Source organism: Corvus cornix, chromosome 6, assembly GCF_000738735.6.
Source record: "Corvus cornix cornix isolate S_Up_H32 chromosome 6, ASM73873v5, whole genome shotgun sequence".
NCBI lineage: Eukaryota > Metazoa > Chordata > Aves > Passeriformes > Corvidae > Corvus > Corvus cornix.
This window is the reverse complement of record NC_046336.1, coordinates 19,980,227-20,003,699: the sequence shown is the minus strand read 5'-3', so window position 1 is coordinate 20,003,699 and position 23,473 is coordinate 19,980,227. Positions and strand designations below refer to the sequence as shown.

The following is a 23,473-nucleotide window of genomic DNA, read 5'->3' as shown; positions in this document are numbered from 1 at the left end:
ATAAGAAAAAGATCTACAGTGCCTTATTTGCTTTTCTTATCAGAACTTGATTTTTGTCACCTGTATGTGAGCAGAGAATACTGGAGAAAATACAAAAGAGTTTGCAAATTGCTTGTTGCCACCGAAAATTCACTTAAGCCCATTGAAAGACTGATTTTATTTTGCTCTTTTTTCTGCTGGTTCAGAATACATTTAATCAGAGAAAATATTTGAGCCTTAAATTAATGTCTATCGGGCTGAAAGAACATGTACATCTCTCCATCTATATGCAGGTAATTACTAAAACGTCATCTGGCTACGTTTGTTGTTTTCTACCTATCTACCAAATCAGAACTGTGCTTTTATGGGCCCCCCTGAAGGACTCTGAGGCTATGAAACACACGGCTTTTGTTGCAGCAAAGCCGACAAGAAAGCTTCATATAGCTCAAGGAAAACAAATTAGGGCTGTCCCCCTCTACCGCCTTGGTACAGGCAGTTTTACATTCCACATCCCTCAGGGGATGCATTAGACACTGCGTTTTGTAGCCTCCTGTGACCTTCTACTTGTTTTCTTTTAAGCAGGTAAGAAGAGCCCACCTGCTGAGGACAAAGTTGTGTTAACACACATGAAGATACTGAGCAATGAAGGAATTCAAAACCCAGGGTTAATCCCAGATGCTCCAGCTGACACAGCCTGCACAGAAGAGTCCCATCTTCCCAGTACCAGTCTCCCACCAGACTGCCTGGGAAGTCCAGATGCAGCAGCTGCACCAGCAGATCCAGACTATGTGGATGGCCTGGCAAGCACTGACTATGTAGCCACCCTGCCTGACCTCAGTGCCTTCGAGTCCAAGTGCCGGCTTCACAGATTCTCCAAATTTGAATCTGAGGACTCGGGGGTTGAGTTGCCAAGTGGTGCTAATTCCCCATCAACGCCGACGGGCTCAGAGAAGAGCTTTGTCCTTCCCAGCAGAGACTCGTTTTGTGACTCAGGCGTGCTTAGCACTTCTTCTTCTCCTGAAATTGACCATCAGTTAATGAGAACATGTAAAGAACATGCCAGAAAAGTCAGCCTCCAAGATCCAGAGAGCAAAAAGCAAGCTGATTACTACAGTCAGGAGGCAGATGCTGTACAGGATCCTACAGCTTCCCTTGAAGACTTCATCGTCCCTCAGGAAGAAAGTCCTGATGAACATTTTGACCAGGGAGACAAGCAGTGTCCAGAAAAGGAACCTACCCCAGAGATGGACCTTTTCAGGGAAAGCACTCTTTCCACCCCAGGTCCCATAGAAGAGCCAAAGACAATTGCTGACAACTTCCCAGAGAATTTTGGCAGCATGCAAGACCTTCAGATCCATGAACATCAGCTGAAGAAGTACCCCACAAGTGACAGTCTGGATGAATACATGGATGAATGCTGTAGACTGAGTGAGGTGAGAAACACCCAGACTGAATCTTAAATCTAGGCCTGTCCAAACACCCCAGTTAGTGTTCAAGTCCTGTTTGTCACAAACTAAACACATCTGAGTGAGTTTAGAGTATCTCCCCTGAAACTGTTTTAAGCAGTAAAAAATGGTAATTGATTTTCAAGATTTCTTTTCATACCAGTAAAATTCTGAAGTAATTTGTAAAAATCAGGTCTGGGTGAGGATAACAAATTACTCATGGAGATCTGGTGTTCCAAAAAGCCCTAGATTAGAGCATGGACTTGATTCTGGTCTCAAAATGAAGATTATGAAGTTAGTCATCATCCTCTGATATGCGGGGTAGGGGTCAGAACATAGGTTTATTTTCAAGACCAGGTTATTCTTGTCTCTGGGAACAGCTGGCCTGCTTTTCGGGCCCTGAAATTTGTAAAGAACTTGTCTAAGGGATAATTCATTTCTGTCCAGGACTGTTGTGTCCTGTTAACTGTCTCAAATAATGCATAAGCAGGAAGCTAATTCACATATTCAGATTTTTGTTGGGCTGGAGTTAAGAGTTGCCATTTTAACTTGGCAACATAGCTGTGAAGGCCCAAACTGCAAAGACCTAATTTCAGCAGGAGGTCCCACTCCATACTCCATCTCTTCCCCCTTGCTGGGTACCCTGCGCCACTGTCAAGAGAATAAAAAGCCCTTCTGTGCACCTTCTCCCATAGCGGGTGCTGGTAAGCACTCCCCCCAGTTCTTTACCTGAAGCCTCATGCTGCTGAAGTGCAGACAGATCACTGCCTTGCCTGCACACTGCAGTGGATTCCAGGAACCAGCAAAGCAAAGATCTCAGTGGGGAGCTGATTCTTGACAGAGACAGACCAAAGAACCCCATGAGCAAAGGGAAAGGAGAAGGGCAGACTAGGTGAAGAGGGTCACACAAACACACAAAAGCATCAAATGGTGCCTAGTGGGGGTTTCTTTTTGGGGCGTTCATTGTGGTAATAGTGATGAATTGGAATTGGAGATGGGTGGGAGGAAGGCAAGTAACAAGTGATGTGTGCTGTGCATATAATTTAACCATGACCTTGCTGCCCTGAACAATCGGGCGCTGGACTTCCTCTGCAGCATGCCAAACCCTCTTGAGCAGTGAGGAAGGTCAGAGATGTCCCCTCTCTGTTAACATTCCATATCAAAGCAATACAAGCAACACATGATCCATCTGAGCAGTGTTTTCTTCCCCAGAGCTGTCTCACACATGGCAGAAGACATATGTCTATTTTGCACAGATCCCAAACAGACCTGGCCATGTGGCAGAGAGTTCAAGAAAGGATCAGAGCAGCAGAATCTGATAATAAGGAGACTTCATAAAAAGGTACCTAAATTCTCTGTTGCACTCTGGAGAGTTTGCAGGCAGATTTGGTTTTGTCTGACAGCTCTGTATGCCCATGAAATTCCTTTAAATCCTTGGTGAAATGAAGCCTCAGTTTCCCAAAGCAGAGCATTTAAATAAACAAGAGAATAAATTAGAAAGAAGCTGAAGAGGAAATGAAGCTCTTGGTGGCTTATCTCCCCTCCTTTTTAATATCCTCACTGGCTGAGTGCTAAAGCTCTGTGCCCTAGAGCACTTTTCTGTCTTTGTTTTTTGAGCTGTATAAATACAGCTGTGACCTAGATGCTGGGGAAGTTTGCCCCTCTTCACAGCACACTTCCAGGCTGCTGTATCTCAAGAGCAGCACTCCTCAAACTGCTGGGATGCCAGGTAGCAGCAAAGTTGACTGGGACAAGAAATGCTCATGGGCTGCTGCACAGCCCTGCAGCTGCTGCTGCTCTGTGTGCTTCAGAGCACCAGGACAGCCTCTGGTAGTTGCAGAGCCTTCTGCCCTCACCAAATCTGCACCAGGCTGACCTGTCCTCACTGTCATGCAACAGAGACCTGTTCAGAAGTGATGTACAGATCATCCTCTGGTCATCATACAGCTGACAGATGCATCTTGGTTCATCCCATCTGAGGCTCTGCTCCAGGCTTTCTCTGTGGTTTTCACATTTGCCTGTAACCTGTCCAAGACACAACGTGGTACTTAAAAACCAATCTCTGCTATGGCCTGTTGTCTTCTGAGGGACTCAGATACCCCTGGAAATGAATCAGTGTGTTGTCTAAAAGAAAGCAGGCCAGCACAGCATATTCCCACCCTGCTTGGCAAGAACATGGCAAACCAAATTGCTCCATCAAATCAATTCCTGCTGCATTAATGTTGATAGAAATGCAAGAGTGCTTACACTGGCTTATAATTAATGCTAGGTGGAAGCATTATTTAATTATAGGTGACACCTTCTTCCTCAGTTTTGTTGATGGTTTTGGGAGCTTTCAAGTAACAGAAGAGCAGTTGAGTTTCCCCAGCCCAGCTGGCTGTGGCGATGCCAACTGTGCTTATTGGCTCACCACAGCCAAACAGGGACTCAGTCTCTGGATGAAGCTGTCCCTTGATGCCCTCCTGACCATCCCTTGCTGTTGAGGCCACTTCCAAGAGAACATGAAGGAAAATGCTGAAAAAGAGAGACTGGAAATGACTGAATGTTTTGACCATTTGGATTCAGTTGGTGAATGGCTTTGGCTGAAAATATACATCAAATCATTTCAGTCCAGCACTTTTAGACAAAGCTTTCTGATCTTTTGTTTTGAACTGTTGTTATTTTGAAATTTGCCTACATTTTGAAAGATGAAAGAAAATGGAAGCTGTCAAACAACAAGAGAAAGAACTTTGAAGCCTAAATAAAAGCATTTCCTTTTAAGCTTGAAGATACATAGCTTTTGATGCTTTTGCCTTACAAACACTTCCTCACACTCCATAAAGTTTACATTTAAAGTCAGCCCAGCCCATATGGCTAGAAGAAGAAAGAGGGTGAGAGCACTGTCATCATTAAATGAAAAAATAAATCGTTATTCATGCAGTGCTATTTATCCTGGGCCAAAGCAGTCAAAATGTTTCTCTACAGAGTGGTACTGTTCAGGGCAAGGATAGGGCTACCTGTGATGGTCAGCTCCATAGCCTGTGCCAGAGGAAACCAGAAGCTATCAGCAAGCACAGCCCCTCCTGGACAGCAGGGTGGAGCCGTCAGAAATACACAGCACGATCCCTCTCTTTCCTGTTATTCACAAGCCTTTTGGTGCTGTCAGCTGCCAGTGACAAATGCTTCCCGCTCAGCCTGTGGCATCACCAATTGGTTGCTCTGAGCCCGTGATGGGAGGTTTGTAATTATGTTCCCTGTCCAGTGGCGCAGTGACCGTGCTGCCTGTACTGGCCATGCTCACATGGCAAGAGCATGCAGTGAGGGATGTATGGCAGGATGGAGCATAGTATAACCCAAAATTATATAACCCAAAACTATCCACAAGAAAAGCGAAGAGCATTGTGTGAAGCACAGAAACCTAAGGCAATGCAAGATACATCAGTGAGCATTTGTCTGAACGAAGAAAAGCTGCCCCTGCAAACTGCCCGTCATCTTCAGCTCCTGCTGCCAGGTCTAGTACAGGACAGTTCTCCATTGAGCCCGACTGTAGAAAAGCACATCACTTGCATCCAAGCAACAGATAATGGCTGAAATGAGGCAGGACAAAGTGATAACTAGATGATCAGACATGCAGATTTTGATTATACATCGGTTGGACTAGAGGCTTGAAAGCAACTCTCATTCTTGCAGCTCCCACTGAACTTCAAATCTTTGTACTGCTCAGATGCTGCAGTGAGCACAATGTTCCCCAGAGACAAGAGCTCAGGCTCCCGCCTTTGTGAGCTGGCTAGCCTCAGAGGAAAAATGTGATTTACACCAATCAAAATATTGACTAGAGAGCTCTTGATAAGCCAAAGCTCCCAGTGCAGATGCTGATCCTGTATTTTTAAGCTTCCTAAGAAATCTGTGGGCCAGCACAACTGTCATGGTTTATTGCCAGGGACACAAATACTGAAAACCTGTCCCCAAAACTTAGTCAAGTGAGCACTGACAAGGACAGAGATCCCTCTTTAGTTACACAGTCAATGTAGTGCACCTTAACTCCTCACGGTCAGACAAACGTAATGTGAGTAACTGAGCATAGCATAGCTGGGAGCCTTTAACTCTGTTTCTTCCAGATGAGGGTCTGGCTCATTCTCATGTACCTAAAAGCAAAATCTGGCACCTATTATATATTACATTCTTACTTTCCTAGAGAAGCTTTAACCATTTGATTCATAAATTGTCTGTATGATCCTTCACATCTTCACCTTACAGAAAAGTAGGCAAGATGTTTTTCCTTCTTCATAGGCTTTATCAACTCAAAAATGGGCACACAGCTTTTGTTCCAAAACTATTTGACAATTCCCATGTGGAGAATAGGACAAATTTCAGTCATGAAGCTTCAACTGGGAGGACAGAGAATGGGAGAAAATGTAAAATGTTTGCAGTTTTCCTGTGGTTGCTCACTCATCACTACTTGCATAAAACTGTCTCACAGGTGCTGAGAGGAAAATATTTAGACCAGAACAAGACAGACCAGAGTCTATGCTGCACTTGGCAACACCAAATGATAGCCAGGGTTCTTCAGGTATTTCCAGTCTATAAAAAGCCAAAGTCCTTGAAGGGTTCCTAGAGTGACCCTCTCTGTGCAATTGTTTTGGGGGCAACCAGCTAAATTACAGCTAAATACAAATGTTCTGTATAGAACACCTGCCATCTCTGCGCAATCCTGATGCTAACAGGCCCTGTGGAGGGTGAGCAGGGTGAAGCACACCCCTAAAAATTTTTACCATTGCATTCTGTCCACAGAGGAGGCTGGCCCAGCAGGAATGTGCCGGCACCGGAGGCTTTGCCTGACTTGTTCTTTCTGAGATCACTTCAGTAAAATGCAGATTAATTTGCTATTAAATAGCCCAAACTGCCCTAAGCAGCCTCTGAAGGCTGGCTGTGAAACAGGGATCTTCAGCATATTGAGTCCAACCTTCAGTCTGGTTTAGGTCCTTCTACAGGGGTAGATCCACCTTGCCCCAAGACCTGGAGCAACTACTCTACACATTTTCCCTCTCATTTTCTGGGCACCTGTATTTACTCTCAGGACTTAGAGGTTCTCTCTAACTTTTGCTAAAAGCCAGATTTTCTCCATGCTTGTCCCGAACACACACCTTTGCTTTCCAGTGCCTTCAGCCCTAGACACAGAGCACAGAAAATCAAGGCCTCTCCTTCTCTTCTCCTCCCCCTGCCCGTTTTGCCCTACAAACCCAGCAGCCATGGACATGAAGCAGGACCGTACAACATTAAGCACAGAACAAATATGGAACAAAAAGAGGGTCTCTAACTGAAAGAGGTCACAGTCTCTTCTTTGTTCTTTTTCTCCAATCTAAGTTAGACCCAAATGTTTTACTTCATCCTATTCTCCAAGACCTCCTCTGTCCCTTGTAGCCTCCCCTTGTGTTTCCATAGCTATAAATGGCTTGGATTTGGCTCAGTGTCTCCTTAGGGCAGTACAGACAAGCCACCAGTCATGCAGTAGCATACTGGCAGGAAGGGGAGTTGCTAGATGTGCAAAAAGAGGATACAGTGTGGCAGAAAGCCTGTATTTTCTGACTATCCATTGGAACAGTGTACAAAAAATGACTGTTCATTTTGGGACAGCTCAAAATGGCCAAATTTTCAGAAGGCAATACCCATGTACTTTCTGAAAATTATGCTTCTGAAGCTGGGCACGCTCAAATCCCTGGTTGCTTTCAGATGTGTTGGTTATAGTGCTTTTGATTCAAGCTTTTCCCACCACATACCACATAGGTTTTGTTCTCCCTTTGGGTCCTGGGGCTGTGCCCCTTACCACTGCACAGCCCTAGTAAGTACTCAGTTTTATGGCTGAGTAACTTTTGTCTTGCCACCACTTCTTGCAGGCTCTCCTTGAGAGGAAAATAAAAGTCATGAAATGAATGACTGGTTGACTTGGAGTCAACAACCTCTGTCCCAACTTCAGACACAAAAGCATCTGGATTTAATAATACCTGTTTATAAATAACGTTGTATCATCATTTGTTTAAAAAGAAGTAAATCCTAATGTTGATTATTTTTGAACACACCATGAGCTTTCTGACATAATGAAAAGACAGGAAGAGTCCCAGGGCTGGCATTTCCCCAAAAATGTAGATTGTTGTGGGAAAGGAGACAGAGTAAGCTTCCTGCTTTTGTAGAGGGAACTTATTTTTTGAAGTAAGATAAACTTAGAGCACTGCTTTTGTAAAGATCGAGGCTTATTTTACTCACTGATATCACACGCACATCAGCAGGCAGCGCCAAGGTGGAAGTGAGCCCCTGCATGTGTTTGTTAGCAGCACGTTCAACACAGTCTGATCACGGCACAGGGGAGGACACTCGCTGTGCATGGGGAAGTCCTGGCACCAGAGACGGTGAGGTGCAGAGCAGGAGGCTGGGAAGCATCGTAGCTTTTCTTCTGCCATAGGATTACTTTGTGTCTCCAGCACTGCCCTTGGCTGAGCAGCAGTGAGACGCTGGCAGGTCCTGGGTGAAGAGAAATAGGTGGTAGAGATTATCCTTCCACAGCCAGACAACAAAGTTGATCCTGCAGACTTTCTTCAGGCATCTCTTCAAGACTGAGAAAGCAGCAGCAGGGATGTAAGCTGGGATCTACTAAAGACTAGAAGAAAGATGTTCTTTCACTTTGGCAGCTTGATTCAAGTACGTTTCTCTCATAGACACACCAGTGATGAGGGTCTGAGTACAGCACACAAAGTGTACCCCCAAGTTGGTCACAACTCAGCACATTAATGCTACCTGCAGATATGTGCCTTTGGGTAGGAGCCGAGCTCAGCTTCCATACACAGGAGTGTACTCTGCACAAAGGACTGTGGGCTTAGTGAGCCATAATAACCCCAGCCATCTATAGCATACAGTAGAACCATATTTGTTTGTAAGGCTTCTGCGGCCAGGAAAGGACAAAAATTAGCCTGGGAGGTGGAACTAGAAACAGGCTGTCATGAGGTTTTCCTCTGCATCAACCTGTGATCAGTCAGAAGAATCCCTGTGACAGTGGAAATCGCTGAGTAATCAAGAAAAGAGCTTCAGCAAGTGATGCTGTAGCTCAAATCTGTGGTAAGACCAAAGCCCCTTGCAAGAGGAGGCCTGACTTTATCACAGCACATGACTGTAAGGAGCGTGTAGGGCTCTCAGCTCCTAGTAAGAATTGCTCTGTTGTTACTCCATGGTCCAAGATGCATTGTCATTGCAGGTGAACCAAAGTAACAGCAAAGCCCTGGGATCTGGTCTGGGATACCTGGAACACATCTGCCAACTGATTGAGAAGATTGGGCAGCTTCAGGAGCACAACCTACGTCTCCAAAAACAAGTGTGCAGCTTACAGAAAGAGCAGAAGATGAGTCAGATAAAAGAGGTAAGCAGACACCCATAGTATCTTCCATTGAGTAATAGAGTAATGTATCTTGAGTAATAAATTCAAGGCCCAAACAGAAATTTCTGTGTGAGGGAAGATGCCCATTTACCACATCCAACACCCACCTGGTATGGGTACTCCGGTCTTCAGGGAGGCCTCACCCACGACAATGGGTTTAGTTTCCTGAGGCTGGGCTTGAGTTTCTGTTCTTCCATTTGGTTTCCCAGATGTGCTTGCTTCTGTTGAGTTAAAAAGCATCCCTCTCACCTCATGCAATGGCCTGCTCTAAGTCAGTAACTTTTTCTTCTCTACAGCTGTAAACTTCCCAAGAACACATCTCTCCTCAGTGCTGTCAAAACAAAATCCACAGAGCTCCTTAGCAATTGTATTTAGAATTATAAGATCTTTCATTTCCTTCTGGTTTCAAACTTTCAAAATCCCAGAATTCCTCACAAAACAGACACAAGGGGAAAGAGAAGCAGTGATACCATGACGCGGCTCCATGCTTTTTTTCCCTTCCTGTGCTCCTGAGCTGCCAGCTGAAGAATCTCTGACATGAAACATTTCAGTGTTCCCATTTGTCATTTTTATCAGCCAGAGCTAGCTGGAAAATTTGACTGAAATTTGCAAATAATTTCAGGGTCTTCCTAGCATTTCTTTCAGCATTTTTTAGCCCCTGCATATTTTGTTAAGCTCTACCCCACCTCTTCTTCAGCAATCACACCAGATTTCCATCTTTTTTCCTCCCCTGCTTTTTGTTTATTTTATCACTCCCCAAAGGAACAGAAAGGGTTTGTCACACTCAGCTATTTCTTCCCAGACGTGCTGTGGCGACTCTTTTATTCTCCCGATAGCGTCACTGTTCCCCTGGTGCTGCTCTCCCACCTGCTGGGACTGGATCTGCAGTAGGTGACCGACTCCTCCTTAGAGCCAAACCCAAGTTGTGAGTCACGTTGCAGAGCAGAGTAGCTTGTCATTTCCATGTGCCCATCTCTCACTAGAGGAATGCAGCCTCCTACATAGAGCCTGGGAATTGTTAACACATTTCCTGAAGCTTTACAACTGTGAGTCATTGCTTGAAGTAACTCTTCCAAGCTGCAAACTCATCTGGTGTACATGCCCCCTCCCCAGCTCCCACTGAAATGAAAGGCACTGTGCTTTCATTTAAATATTTGAAACTTTGATCTTTTTGGTACTTCTGAAGATCTCTCAGCAGTGTCTTCTCAGATGCATTTGTCTCATACTGTTCAGTGGGGAATTGGATCCTCAGATGTAACATTCAGCACTTGCAGTGTAGTCTACAAAACTGGGCGCTCTCAGGTATCCTGTGGTGCCTGCATCTCCAATATGTGAGCCATATAGGAAATGGCTCATCACCATTTTTTCTTCTGAACAGCCCCTCTGAACAGAAGAGGAATGCTGCTACCCCATTTGCCATGAAACGTGAAGATTGCCATCCACAATTTGGAGGGTGTCCAAAGGCTCCTTTACAAACCGTCACCATAGACTACGAGCATGGAAAGGTTTCCATGTCCCAGACATGGCTAGGGAAGACACAGCCCCCGAAACAGAGATGGCTTAGCATGGTATAAAGAGCTGGCTATGAGGGTTGTAGATAACCAGTGCTCCTGATGCTGTTCTTGAGAGATGCATAGACATCACCACTGAAATGATAGCTTTCGTCCTGGGACACAAAGGGAGCACTGCTGCTCCACATCCTTTGCTTTACAGGGAAATCTATAATAGCATGTGTCAAAACCAGCATGTTTCATCAGATTTGCAAAGCATCTGCCAAAGGTATAGGTAATGCAAAGTTCCACACTGCTGTGACAACGTATTTCAGATGAGAAGTGACATTGAAACTCTAAATTGCTTGGGGGTCTCCAGAGGTGCTAAACCAGTGTTGGCCTGTCCTGGTTCCAATACCAATGAACAGTCTGGTTCCCTTCCTGCTTCAGCTGGATAAAGCTCTCCTTCCTTCCTGCCCTACTAAACTCTTCTGCAACATGGTTGTGCAAGGTAGAAAATCTCCCCTTCCTCACCCCACCAGCAACAGCAGAAGTACACTGGCTGACGTACCACATACAGTCAATCTGGCTGGTAACACACAAGAAAACGATGGCATCCCATCAATAAAAATACAAGATATTGTTGTCTGTGTATGCTCCAAAACAAATAACATCTTAAAATATGAGTCATTGTTATAGCTGATCTGTTTGTTTACACTAATGCCTTAACTGAGCAGCTCTCTGTTTAGAAATTTGTACTCAATTCCTTCTGGGAAACAAACTGAAAAGATGCTGAGTATTGAGTGATATAAGTTAAATGTTAATGAAGCCATGAGAGCTCTGTATTACTAACTACAGGCTGTTCAGCCTTTTAGAGAATTAAATAATTTGTCCAGGTTCTGCTGGGCCCCAGGACAAGGACAGACATCCCCGGGCTGGAATGTTTACAATTTCTCTGTACCATCGCACCACCCATTACCTTGGGCTGTTGCAGCCTGAGAGCCTGTATACTTTCTTTTTGTCTGGTGTAGGAGTACCTTCTGCAACATTGCTCCTGTGGAGCTGCCAGTATCTTCCTTAACCCATATCAAGACATGAAAACAAGTTTTGCTGGGAGGAGCAGACCTCACAGCCTCTTGGTTCAGACTGGAAACGCTTCTGATCTTTCCATCATCCCAGAAATAGGAGCAAACACCGAGAAGCTGAGCAACTGCAATGGTGAGTTCAAATACCTCTAACCTGCCCTCCCGTTTGCCACCACTTGGTCAAACAAGCTGACCAGCCACTTTCTTTTCCCCAGGAAAGACAGCTGGGGACAGAGCAAGGTTTTAATAGAACTAAACCCTAGCTGAAATCCAAGAGAAGCAATTTAAAATGCTCTGTCTCTACCTAGGATTGTAACACTGGCTGCTTCATGTGTGTGAGTTGGGGTTTTTGCTTTGCAGCTGTGTCTGTAAAGATTAGGACAAATGCATTATATAATAGCTCTATTGGAAACTTAGCATGCCTGAATGGGACCATCAGTGGAGACCCCCTCCCCCACGCAACGTAGGATTTGATCTAAGATGGAAAGCCTTATGCCTGTTGTTAGTCTTCTACCCTCTCAAGTAGGCACAGAACACATTCCTGGAGGATGACTTATTCCATAGACCAAGTGGAAATAAGCCCCAGCTGTAAAGCTTGGATCCAGAAACCAACTTTTCCAGAAGGCTGAGAAACACTGGGCTCAGCCTACTGATGATAAAGCCAGATGAAAGGTCTGGATCCAATGTTAGATGTGAACTGGCTCACTAAATGAGACTGATTAGTTTGTTTCAAACCTTGGACTTAAGCCTGTTTCTAATACCTGGTGAACCACAGAACAACTTCCTAGCAGGATTGAGTCAGAGCCTTTGGGATCACATGGGGTCTTAACCCATCTTTAGGTCCTTAGGGTTCTCATCCCATCTGAAGTCGTAACTTGCTGACAGCACTGCCCAGAGACCATCCTAGCAGGACACTGCTAAGAAATAAGTCCTTGCATTTCATTGCAGGAAGTGAGAGATACCCGGAATCAGGAAAGAGCCAGCCAATGGTAGGGCTCAGGAAGTCATCAAACAATAGGAACAACAAGGAGAATGAGTTCAGAGAAGTTGGGAGTATGGCTGAGGGACAGGCTTTTCTGTCAAAGGACCCTGCAGTAAAAAAGGTGAGTGATAAGCTTGGAGCCAGACTCTGAGTGGAACCCGTGGGAGAAGCAGAGAGAAGTTCTGCTCAGGCAGATCAGAGCGAGGTGCCAGGAGAGCAAGCCAACCCTGTCTGCAGCTGAGCGGAGCTGGGCCAGCGAGGGTCAGGGGGGTCTGTGTCTCTCTGCTCCCAACCTTAAATGAAGAAGGACTATGCCTTTATGCCAAGAAAGGCACAAATGGATCACTGGTGCAGGGGAGAGGAGCACTGCAGTCAGCAGCATGGGGTTTAGTCCTCACCAACTCCAAATAACTCATTGTGTGGAATCTGTCATAAGTATCTCCACTACAGATGCTAGTGAGATTAAACCAAGCATTCACTCCCACTTACAAAAATTTTAGTGGATCAATCCTTAGCTGGCCACACTTAATTACCAGACTGGCAGCATATCAATGTAATTAGCTCCAGTCCTCAAAGCGTGTTCCAGGGAATATGTTTCAGCAAATCTGTACCACTGGAGGCCAAGGGAGCAAGGATGAATGCTTTCCTCTCCCTTTCTTTCCCACTGTTTGTGTCTGCCTCAGCACTTTCATGTTCCGGTGGGGATCAGAAGTGCTGAAATGCCAGAGCAGAGACTAATCAGAGTATTCCCAGCCCAACAGGAAAGAGGAAGGAGTAGGTCTCTCACGGGAAAGACTCACTTCTCTTTGAAATTCTGAAAGAATTTAACTTCTCATGAAATTTCCACCCCAAAGTTGCAAATAGGTCAGAAACACTTCAGTGAACTTCAGAACCCAAATTAAGGCTGAGTCGTGAAAGGTGCTCCATGCTCTGCCTTGTGTCCGGCCAGCTTCCAGATTATTTTAAGCACATGGGAAGTTCTGATGACTTCACAGGACCGTAGAACCAAGATCCATGCTCTTTAAACTGAATCCTCATCCTCTCTTGTTAAATCACACCTTAGTATTGTTACTTACTATTGGATTTTGTACCCTGAACATGAAATGCTCCATTTATTCCTACAGTGCCGGTACTGTATGGGAATTCTGTCCATTACACTCATCCCCAGGCTACTAGGTATGATACACACGAACTGGCAGTTTAAATACAAAAGAGAGGCAAGAGGTGGAAGGAGAAAGAAGGGATTATCACATGTGTGAGGGACTGAGTCTAAAGAGATAAAGGACTCGACCAAGGCTATGGGTACATTCCGAGGCAGAGCTGCGAACAAAGCCTAGTCTGTTGCAAACTCTGGGAAATGGTCTCGCTGTCTTGTTATTTATCAATGTAATTGTCTTTTGTTTTTAGGCTCTGGACGTCAGCAAGAACATCTCGGTATGTACTGCCTTTGCAGAATATATCTAACTTGTGTCTACATTATCACAGAGTAAGCCCGTGTAGTGCATAGCACCGTATGAACAAAAGAGGTTTGCTCACCCCCGAAGTTTACTCTCATGGAGGACAGGAGCATCAGCTCCTCAGGCTGTCTGCGGTATCAGCAGTGCTTGCTTGTCTGAGACAACACCAGCATAACGAAGGACTAACTGCTGAGGCCTCAAACCCCTTCCACAGCACACATTAATCCTAGCTGTAAACACAGAGGTTTGCTATTTCCATGAGTTAACAGTCTCGCTTACAGGCAATTAACTCAATAGCACTGAATCAGGTGTTGCAGTTCTCAGCTGAGCCACGACCTTATCTGAAGTTTTGAACTGAAAACTTTTCCGATATCCCCAAGAACAATTGCAGTAGGCATTGCTGGGGCTTGTAAGTGTGGCTGGGCAGCTGCCAGCTTGTGCTCTCAAGGTGGCCACAACTCCTGTAGTAATGGCTCTGCTGGTGGCACACCAGCGCCAGCACACAGGGAGAAGGAACCTCCGGACAGGGCAGAACAATGTCAGGAACGTGACAATGGTCTGAAAACTTCACTGAAATGGGAATAATTTCTCTCCATTGTGCTAGTTCTGGGACATGATAATTTTTGTTCTGTTCCCCAGGTTTTCCAGTCATAATTTTAGGAAATTTAAAACAATATAGGAAAAAAAACCCATTAAATTTTTTGATTCACAGCTTCATTTAGTTAGGGGTCCAGATAGCCGGTCCTGGAGAGAACAAACATTAGAGATGCCTCCTGAGACTCCCTGACCTCCTGATAATCTCTATTAGCATTTCAAATGTAAGGGCCCAATAGCTGTAGCTTGCGGACGTGACCGGGAAACAAAGGCTTGATCTCTTCTAATTCATGGTCCACAAAAGTTACCACCTTAAAAAAAGCTGATACCAATGCACCTGGCCTAATAGAAAGGATAAGAGAGTCAAAGTGCTTTTTTGGGCTTTGTTGTAAAGGCCCCCCCACCCCCGCGCGCATGTGAGTAGGTAGGAAACCAAACCGATCTTCTCCTTTAGTACAGCATAACAATAGGGTAAAACGTGCCCTTAGGCAGCTACTCAGCATTCACCAGTGAGGTGTCCTCACTCTCTGAAATCCTAAGGTCAGAAAGAACAGCAGTCCTAGGCAGAGAAATGTTACCAAACAAAATACAAAAAAAGATAGTATTAACTCACAGTTCATCAATCCTGTCTCCTTGTGTCCTGTACAGGCACAGGCTGGCCACTGGGCATCATTGCACAGTGTTGAAAATTCTTTTGTGGGCCCTGACCCCTATCTGTCTGAAATAAAGAAACTTTCCTCCTCCCACCACCCTGGAGTACCCCAAAGTATCATATGTCGGCCAGGTGACTTGCCAGCAACTTGCCTCTGGTCCTTTAAGTTGTGGTTTCTTTTTGCTCCCTAGGGTGAGAGCCATGCTTGGAGGAAAATGAGAGATCTTATGAGGAAGACACGGTTGACAAACCAGAACAAGTTGGGGCTGTCCTCTGCTGCTCTGAAGAGGTCCTGCCCACAGTTGTATAGGTGAGACTATGCTGTGGGAGATTTTCACTTAGTGTTGAGAGGAGGTGGTAGAAGGTTTACCTCTGGTTGTTGCTGCCTGGAGAAGACCACTCCTTACCTTATTTCCATTGCATATGCTGCTCCTGACTAGCAGCAGCATTTGCTTCCTTAGTACCCAGATGCTCCCAACTGGATGTTACCTGTGGAAACATTAGGGTCCCTATAGCAAGGCGCTTCTCCCCAGCAGGGCAAGGGGATGATGACAATTAGCCAGAGCCGTTCTATAGCCTAATTATTTGTCTTTCTGCTCCCTCCAAAGCATTGCAGTCAGGATTTATGCTCTCCTTTGTCTGCTTTCCCACCTTTCATCCAGTGGGGCAGTAACCATATTGTAGCTGATGTGTGTTGGGATGGGACAGTCAGGATCAGCTGGACAGTTTTTGTCAGAGGAAGAAGAGATGAAGTTTGCTGAATGTGTGCTCATGGGTGGGACCTGTTAGTTGCTGTAGATGAATGTTTGGGTCAAACATGAAGTCTTATTTCTATTAAGTGATCCATGCTGCTCCCTTGGGCAAGTCTGTCTACCAGGCTGGTTATAGCCTTGCCTCTGAGCTAAACCGTGCTGTGCACATCTATCTGACAGTGCTGCCAGCTACCCCTTGCACAGATATTCCCTGTGCACTTGCCAAATCCTCCCAGCTAGTGTGGTGAATTTGGAGTGTTTTGTGTATATAATCAGGTAACAGGAAGAGCCTGGGTATCTTAGTCACCAAAGCTGGAGCATTAGATGGAGCTGTGCACCTCCCTGGATGTTTTTTCAGCTGAGGTCTCAGTAACCTTGAGCAGAACAGCTCAAATGTGCTTAAGCCCTCCTCCGGTTTTAGAGGGGGTGATGGTGGGGAAACAACGTTTAAGCACTCAGGAATGTCCTATTGTTCCCCTTGAAACAGCCTGTACCTACCTTACAAAATCCATAAGGGAACTGGGAATCTTGTAATTACAGCTGGAAAAAAACCTGTCTGTAATACATGGAGTGATTTTTCCAGCTGGGAAAGTTTGGTTGGGGCCCAAGTACATGTAACAGGAGAGCTTCCTCCTATTGTTTGGGAAACTGAAAGAAACACAAAGCAGAGAGAGATCAAACAGTTCCATCTAAAATAGATGGTGAACCAGCTGGGGAAAAAATACAAACTCCTGTGAGCCTTCCTGCTAAACCTTAATAGAACCAGCACTTTTATTTGGGTTTCAGAGAAGTTCTGTCTCTCTAACCCTCTGTTTGCCCCATCTCTGTAGCGCAGAGGACAGCACCAGCACTCCCTGCATGAGAATTGAAGGCTAGGTCCTCAGCTGCTTAAATTAATGTGTTTCCAATGAAGGGTCAGCCCAATAGCTCCTAGCAGAAATTCTAGCTCCCTAGAAATCAGTCTCCTAGAATGGACAACTGTCGTGGAAATGCTGTACAATGAGGTGCCAAACGGACAATTTTTTGCCTGGCTGTATCCAGGCATCTTCAGAGCTCTTGCACATTGATTTTTGTAGGCTGTTTTCTGTAGCTGATGAATGGCCTTTTCTTCTACTAACTTTCTTCTCCTGTACATTTACATAAACCCCTTGCCTCTACTCATGCACCTTATCTCCCTCCATTTCCTTTTCTCCTGCATTCTAGCTCTTATTCCCCAGCCCTATATGTATTTGATCTTGCTCTTTTACCCCAAACCCAGCAATAGCAGTGTACCAACCCTGTCCTTTTCACCGGTGCCTGGAAAACTTGGGCACCTTCTTCATATGGCAGTTTGGATATGCAGTTGCCCTCAGGCTCCTATGAAGTAAAAAGTTAAGCTTAGTGGATCAACGACAGACCAGCAAATGCTGCTGGACAGTAACACAGACCCTTCCTGCAGCAGTACCAGAATGGTAAAGCAAAAAAGTCTCACTCATCTGCAACTCTTGGCAAAGCAAACCTTGAAGCCCTGCTACTCACAGCATTTAAAGCCACTGTCTTTGTTATAATTTATGAAACATGTTTGTCCTGGTTCCTGGTCCTGTTTGTACATGCAGACATACGGAGTTGGCTGGCTTTTGCTTACCCAGGCTTTCTTGGGCTCCAGGTCTTGCACTGGAACAGGCTGGAGCCTGGTGCCCTGTATTAGCATACAGCTCTGAAGGAAGCAGAGATTTGTTGCTTTTGACACCCAGTCCCACTTGAGTCATTTGGGCAATTAGAGAAAGTCTCTTTGTTTTTGTAACTAGGTCAAAGCAAAACCCCTTTCATGCTCCCACTCTCTGTATGATGAATGATCTGCTCCAGGGTGGTTGTTTTGCTTTTCTTTTCTGACTTTTTTTTTTTTTAACATCCACAAAAGAATTCTCATAGCAGAGAGAACTTGGTTCTTCTTCCAGCAGGAGAGAGGGGAGGCCTGCCAAGGTAAACAGACTGGCACAAGACTCAGTGGTTTGTCATACATTGTTCTAAACAGGCTCAGGTTTTCATTTCATTTTCTTTTTCCTGCTAATACATTTGCTCCTGCAAAGCAACATCTATTCTGTGCAAAGGACCAGAACAAACTGATGACTGACTTCATTATGGTGTTATGAACTTAGGCAGCACATGGTCCTCCACTTTCCAGGGCAGGATCTAATGTAGGAAGCTTTGGGCAATCCCCTCCTGACATTCCTGTGCAGATATACCCACCTGGGTGTCTATGGGAGCTGCAGCTTTAATGCAGATGCACGGGCATGAATTAACCTCAAATACAGTATTTTTCATGATAAAGATGATAGTTTCAGTTTGAAGCCACCACAAGCTTGCTGCTGTATGACGCCTACTTTGTGGTTAGGGTGACATAAGCTAGGAAGGACAGTGCAGTTCTAACATTACAAAACCCCATCTTCAATATTGTATAGTAAAGCCTGAAAAAGGCCCGAGAACCTCAGACCCAGGTCTGAATGCTGCTTCCACATGGAATATTAATACTAAGGTATTCTCAACACTGTGCTCAGGGTTGAGAAACCACCAAAGAATTAAAGAACGTCAAGGCAGAAGTTTGGCCAGTCCATTGTAAAAGAACTAAGAGCAGAACAAAACAAAAATGTACAACATTTAGAAAAAAACCTGAAAACAGTAGTTTGCAAAATAAAGAGTCTGCACCACATTAGTCAGGACTTTGAGTTGAAAATTTTTCAAATCAAAGATTTGAAGTAAATAGCTATGAGCTATTTATTTTCTGTAAATATCTTTCAAATATTGCTTTAAACCCCCCCAAAAACAAACTACAGCTTTTCTTTCTTAAACAGAACCTATTTCAAAGATGTGTTTAGAAAGTATTTCAAAAGGTTTGTTATGTCTCTCATAAGTCCTGGAGGCCTGAGCTAAGTAAATTCAACCAAACAGGATGTATTATACTCATTTCAATCATATGTAATACATAACAAACAAAAACTTAAGCTGGAGACAGTCTACAGCAGCTAGCTTAGTGTTGCTCTTCAAAGCACTTCATTTCCTAGTTACTATTTTAGGCCAGAAATTTTAAGCTCCCTGTGACATTCAACCATAAGTCTATCCCCCAGCTTCCAGCTAAGCAGAAAATACTGGTTACTCTGAACAAAATGATGTTTGTGTCCATCCGTTACAGTGTGGCTCTCTCTTTTTGGATGCTGCTACAAATATTTGGACAGCATCTGTTATGGAATCTCAGACTGGAGAGGGGGAAGCTGCATTGGATATAGATACATATACACAGCATATTAATGTTAAAAACACAGCCATGCATTCTGGCCCCTGTCAACTTCAGATGTATTTTTCCATTTGTTAAGGCCAGATATTATGTCTTCAGAACTGAGGAAAACTGAGAGGAACTCCATGATTGTTCTGGGACAAAATACAAAGAATGAAAACGTGTGGCCTTTCTGATAACCTGAGTCAAATGGAGCAAAGTAAAGTAAGTACAGCAGTGTGTGTTTCTTTGTGGGTTGGCTTGGGGTTTTTCACTTCTTCTTGGCACAAAAATGAGGCAGTCCTGTTCCTTCATCCAGACACACTCCAGCATGCAAAGACAGCAACATGTCCAATTTTTGAAGTTCAAATGATGTGGATTAATGCCTACTGAGGACTGGCCCATATAACTTCATTTTAATAGTCACCCAGCTTTTGATTTGTTGGGTTATTTTTACTTTAACCCACAATTTTAAAGGCAACCGTAGTCATACAGGCTACATCACAGCCTTTTTACAAAACGTAAACGGCAGTAAATTCATTTATCTGCAGTTGGTTGAAAGACTTCCAAATAATAAGCCAGTGAGATGTCTTGGGAAAGAAACAATCTGTCCATAATAAAGACTAAAAGAAAACCAGCCTCAGCTTCATCTTCCCACCTTCCCAACTCAGCCCACAGGCTAAATGCAGAGAAACTCTCTCTAATCTCACATTCACTGCATGTTTCTGTTTCAGAAAGTCAAGGCAAGAACACCAAAGGACACAAAATCAAGAATCCCAGGGTCACTCTGTGCAATCTACATCCTACAGTTGTCAACAGAGCAACTCTGAATTGAGGTTTGGAAGGGAAAGAAGTGCAAGACCTGGAGCCCAAGAAAGCCTGGGTAAGCAAAAGCCAGCCAACTCCGTATGTCTGCATGTACAAACAGGAAGGGAAAGAAGGAATGTTGAGAAGGGTCTGTGAGCAGATACATGCTCAGCTATGTACGGCTTCACTCCCGAATCTGAAACGTACTTTAAAAAGTCTAGCCACAGATGAAAATTGCTGAAAATCTTGGAACACAACCAACAGAGACTTTTAAGATTTGGAAATTCTTCCTCCTCTCTGGGTTAGGAACAGAATTACCTGAAACACTGAAACTTTTAAACTATCATTACTTTTTGGGGACTTCTCCAGCTGAACTAAACATTAGCTTTATGGGGCACAGCATCATCTAGAGGAGTGCCAGGGACTCCTTGCCCTGGACAGAGGTGGCTGTTGAAAGGACAGCCTCCTCCATCTGGGGGACATAAACTGCAGTCTTTGTTTGTCCCCAGCACAGCTCCTCCCTTCAGAGCAGCCTATGGACAGCTGTGCCATTTCACTGGAATCCAACAGGAAAACAAAGTGTGTAAAGCTAAGGTCATTCCTGAATCCATCATTAGCTTCCTGTCCTGTGGGCCTGCTCCTTCTGCAGAGGCCCCTGGACTCCAGTGCTACGCTGCCCAGAAGCTGGCGTTGTATACCCTCATTGTAGAGAGCAGAGCAAGCAGCACTGCAGGAATCAGCCTTTCAAGAGACTGGAGGGGGGCATCTAGGGCAGCCTCTGCCCTACAGGGCAGCCCAGCCACTGTGTAACCAATCTTCTCTTTTTTGAGGGGGGACAGGATACCATGCTTGAATTCCTACTTTTAAGTTCCATTTAAGTGCTCTGTCCGTGCAGGTGGGGGCCTGAGGCTGTAGGTGGGGCACTCACGTTGCTGTTTGGCTCCACCTGCGCTCTCTACTGGGAAAAGGTGAGAAGGAGAGCAAGGCTGCAAGGGAAAGTAATTCAAATATATCCTTTATAAACTGGTGCTCTTTGGGATACACTAACAACTGTGTAACATTATGACTGTGCATGGTGGCTGCTTTATTGCCACATGTCCACTGCTTCCTGACTCAAGGAACAGGCAGTGCATGCTTCTGAACATCCCATGGTTGCCACGGTCTCTGCACACTAGCTCATATTGGTACTAGCAAAGTAATTAATACACATGGAGTAAAGATTTAAGTAAACTAACATTGCCACTTGATAAAGGATTATCCTACCCTATAAATTACAATATAATTACAAATCAAGTAATTGCTCTGTAAAAATCTCTCCCCAACCCCAACGTGCCTGAGAACCAAGATTTGACAAGCTGACAGGAATGATCAACTTCAGCAAGCTTAGTCTTTCAGTAACAGATGCTTCTCCCTTGTTCATCCACATCAGCTGGAGCCACTGGAGTCCTCCAAACCAGAGCAGGATCGTTTCTGGGATTCGGAGCATCTCAGCCCTGCCATTCCAGGGCCAGTATAGTTTGCAGGGATGAATGAGGACAGTAGCCCAGGCCAGGTTCTCAAAGTACTCAGAAGGGTTGCTGCTGCTGTTACTTAGCATCTCAAAAAACCTACAAACACAATGACCAACCCCCACAAGCCGAACCCAAATCTCCATTAAAAAGAAAAGGCTGTGCTGACGCAAGGTTAGCACCCTAAAGTAGCTGCTGTGTTTAGTGTTTCAGCTCTAGCTGCTGCTGCAGGACTTGGTTAGTCACTGTATATCTTGCTAGCTTCATCCAAAGCTAGAAAGATTTATGACTTGATTATTCTGTGAATAGTCTGTATATCTCCATAAATACAGGGGACAAAAATCCTGCATTAACTTACATCCTCCATTATCCCTCCAGCTTTTTTACAGAGACTGTACAGAATGTGAATCAGTGCTAACTGAAGTTTAAGTGTTTTAAGACATAGCATAATGAACTGGTATTTTCTACAACCCCCTCTATTCCTGTTAGAAGTTTGTTGGGTGTTTTGTGTTTGCTTTTTTTTTACTAAGATAAACTAGCACTCTTCTTTATTACAGCATTATATTAAATATGTTCATGTATTTTCAGAAATAAATGTATTTATAATGTGTAACATACTGTATAGTTCTCTACTCCAGGATCCATTGTAATACAAGCATAAGAAATTTAATAAAAGTATTACTATTATGATAATTGTTTTCAGATATTTTACTAATGAACACCTGGCTCATAGTATAGCAGCTGCCATACCTTTAGGGTGTCAGGTGAGCATAGCTAGTCAAAAGGAATTGCTACCTCCAAGGTTTTAAAGAGCTTCTTTAGCTTTGGCAAAGCAGCAAGTTTGCTCTTTGGAAGCAGGTGCTGTTCTCAAAGATCTAGAGGGTGAGGAGAGCTTTTTGAAAGTTCAGCTATGACAAAACATATGTGTTAATTTTGAGTGGCCCCATATTGGGTGCTGTTGGTGGGCTTTGCTTCTACTGACAGGCAGCACACATAGCACGTCCAAGAAGAATCAATGAAGGCACTGGGACAAAGTGTGCTGATGCTCAGCACTGGGGTTTCTTTCTGAAAATCTGGATTCAGTAGCAGCACTACACAACAGCCACAAATGACAGATCTTGGCTGGCCTCAGGGCTGCTTTTCCTCAGTGTCGGGGTCCCTTCCCCCCTGCCATGTAGCCCTGGCAGAGGGGCCCTGAGGGGAGGCACGGGGTTTCCCTGGCCCTGCTCAGCCTCCTTCCCCGTTGGTTGTTTTGTGTTCCCCTGAACGGGCAAGGACCCTCGGGTCCTGTGATTACCTCAGTTCCTTGGCAGATCCCAGCCATGCAGCTGGAGAAATAAACATCTCTCTGAAAATACCTATCAAGAATCGGTCCATATCTATTTCTTTTCCACAGACTTCGTTGTCTGATACATGTGTTGCGGTATCCCCACTGTAACACCTCAGCTCCTTCATTCCCAGCCAGCAGCACCCTCCTGGACAGAGCAGCTTCTCTTCACCTGCAGATGTCTAACCAGGTGGTATGGAGTGAAGCTAAAGAGGGTGCATACACAAAGTCACACACAAGTATTCAAAAGAAAGTAATGGTGAAAAGTCAGTGAGACCCAACTAAAGAATGTAGAGGCCTAGAAAAAAAGTAAGCCAGAAGCACACCCGTGAAGATAAAAAGAAAAGAATACACTGCTTGCAGAAGCAAATATTGCATAACAGGAGCCAGGAGAGCCACTAACACCCCAGTGGTGTTGGAGAACAGGCAGTGAACACAGGGCCAATGCAGCAGAGGATGAGACCTGCAGGTTGCCTTTGCCCCTGTGCCAGTGCTTCACAAGAACAAATCTCATCCCACAGCTGCTCATGCCCTTCCCACTGGCTGAAGACCAAGTAGCAAGCCTTAAACACAGAAGACTCCCCAAAGTGGATAAGAGAATTAAGTTTGTTTCTTTGCTCACCCACCTCCACTTAGCACTGCACATACCCTACACTAAGCATCATACCAACCTCCTACACCCAGCTCTGCACCAAAAGGGACAGTCCCTGCAGGGGCATCTACACAATTCCCATATGCTACAC

The 23,473-nt window shown here is 44.7% G+C and overlaps 1 protein-coding gene across 4 annotated transcripts in view; it reads left to right on the top strand.

The window, feature by feature from the left end:
• The window catches only part of LOC104697091, a 31,592-nt gene extending 9,496 nt beyond the window's left edge, over nt 1–22,096 (top strand). For 2 of the 4 annotated variants that reach the window (XM_039554056.1, XM_039554058.1), the window contains exons 2-9: nt 562–1,412; nt 8,647–8,808; nt 11,348–11,534; nt 12,350–12,504; nt 13,791–13,817; nt 15,278–15,396; nt 19,189–19,313; nt 19,823–22,096. In XM_039554056.1, coding sequence (XP_039409990.1) covers nt 562–1,412; nt 8,647–8,808; nt 11,348–11,534; nt 12,350–12,504; nt 13,791–13,817; nt 15,278–15,396; nt 19,189–19,285 — 1,598 coding nt within the window. In that variant the 3' untranslated portion in view covers nt 19,286–19,313; nt 19,823–22,096. Of the gene's footprint in view, nt 1–558; nt 1,413–8,646; nt 8,809–11,347; nt 11,535–12,349; nt 12,505–13,790; nt 13,818–15,277; nt 15,397–19,188; nt 19,314–19,822 lie in introns of all 4 variants that reach the window. The other 2 variants (XM_039554055.1, XM_039554057.1) reach the window with 1 other exon arrangement.
• The last annotated feature ends 1,377 nt before the right edge of the window (nt 22,097–23,473 follow it).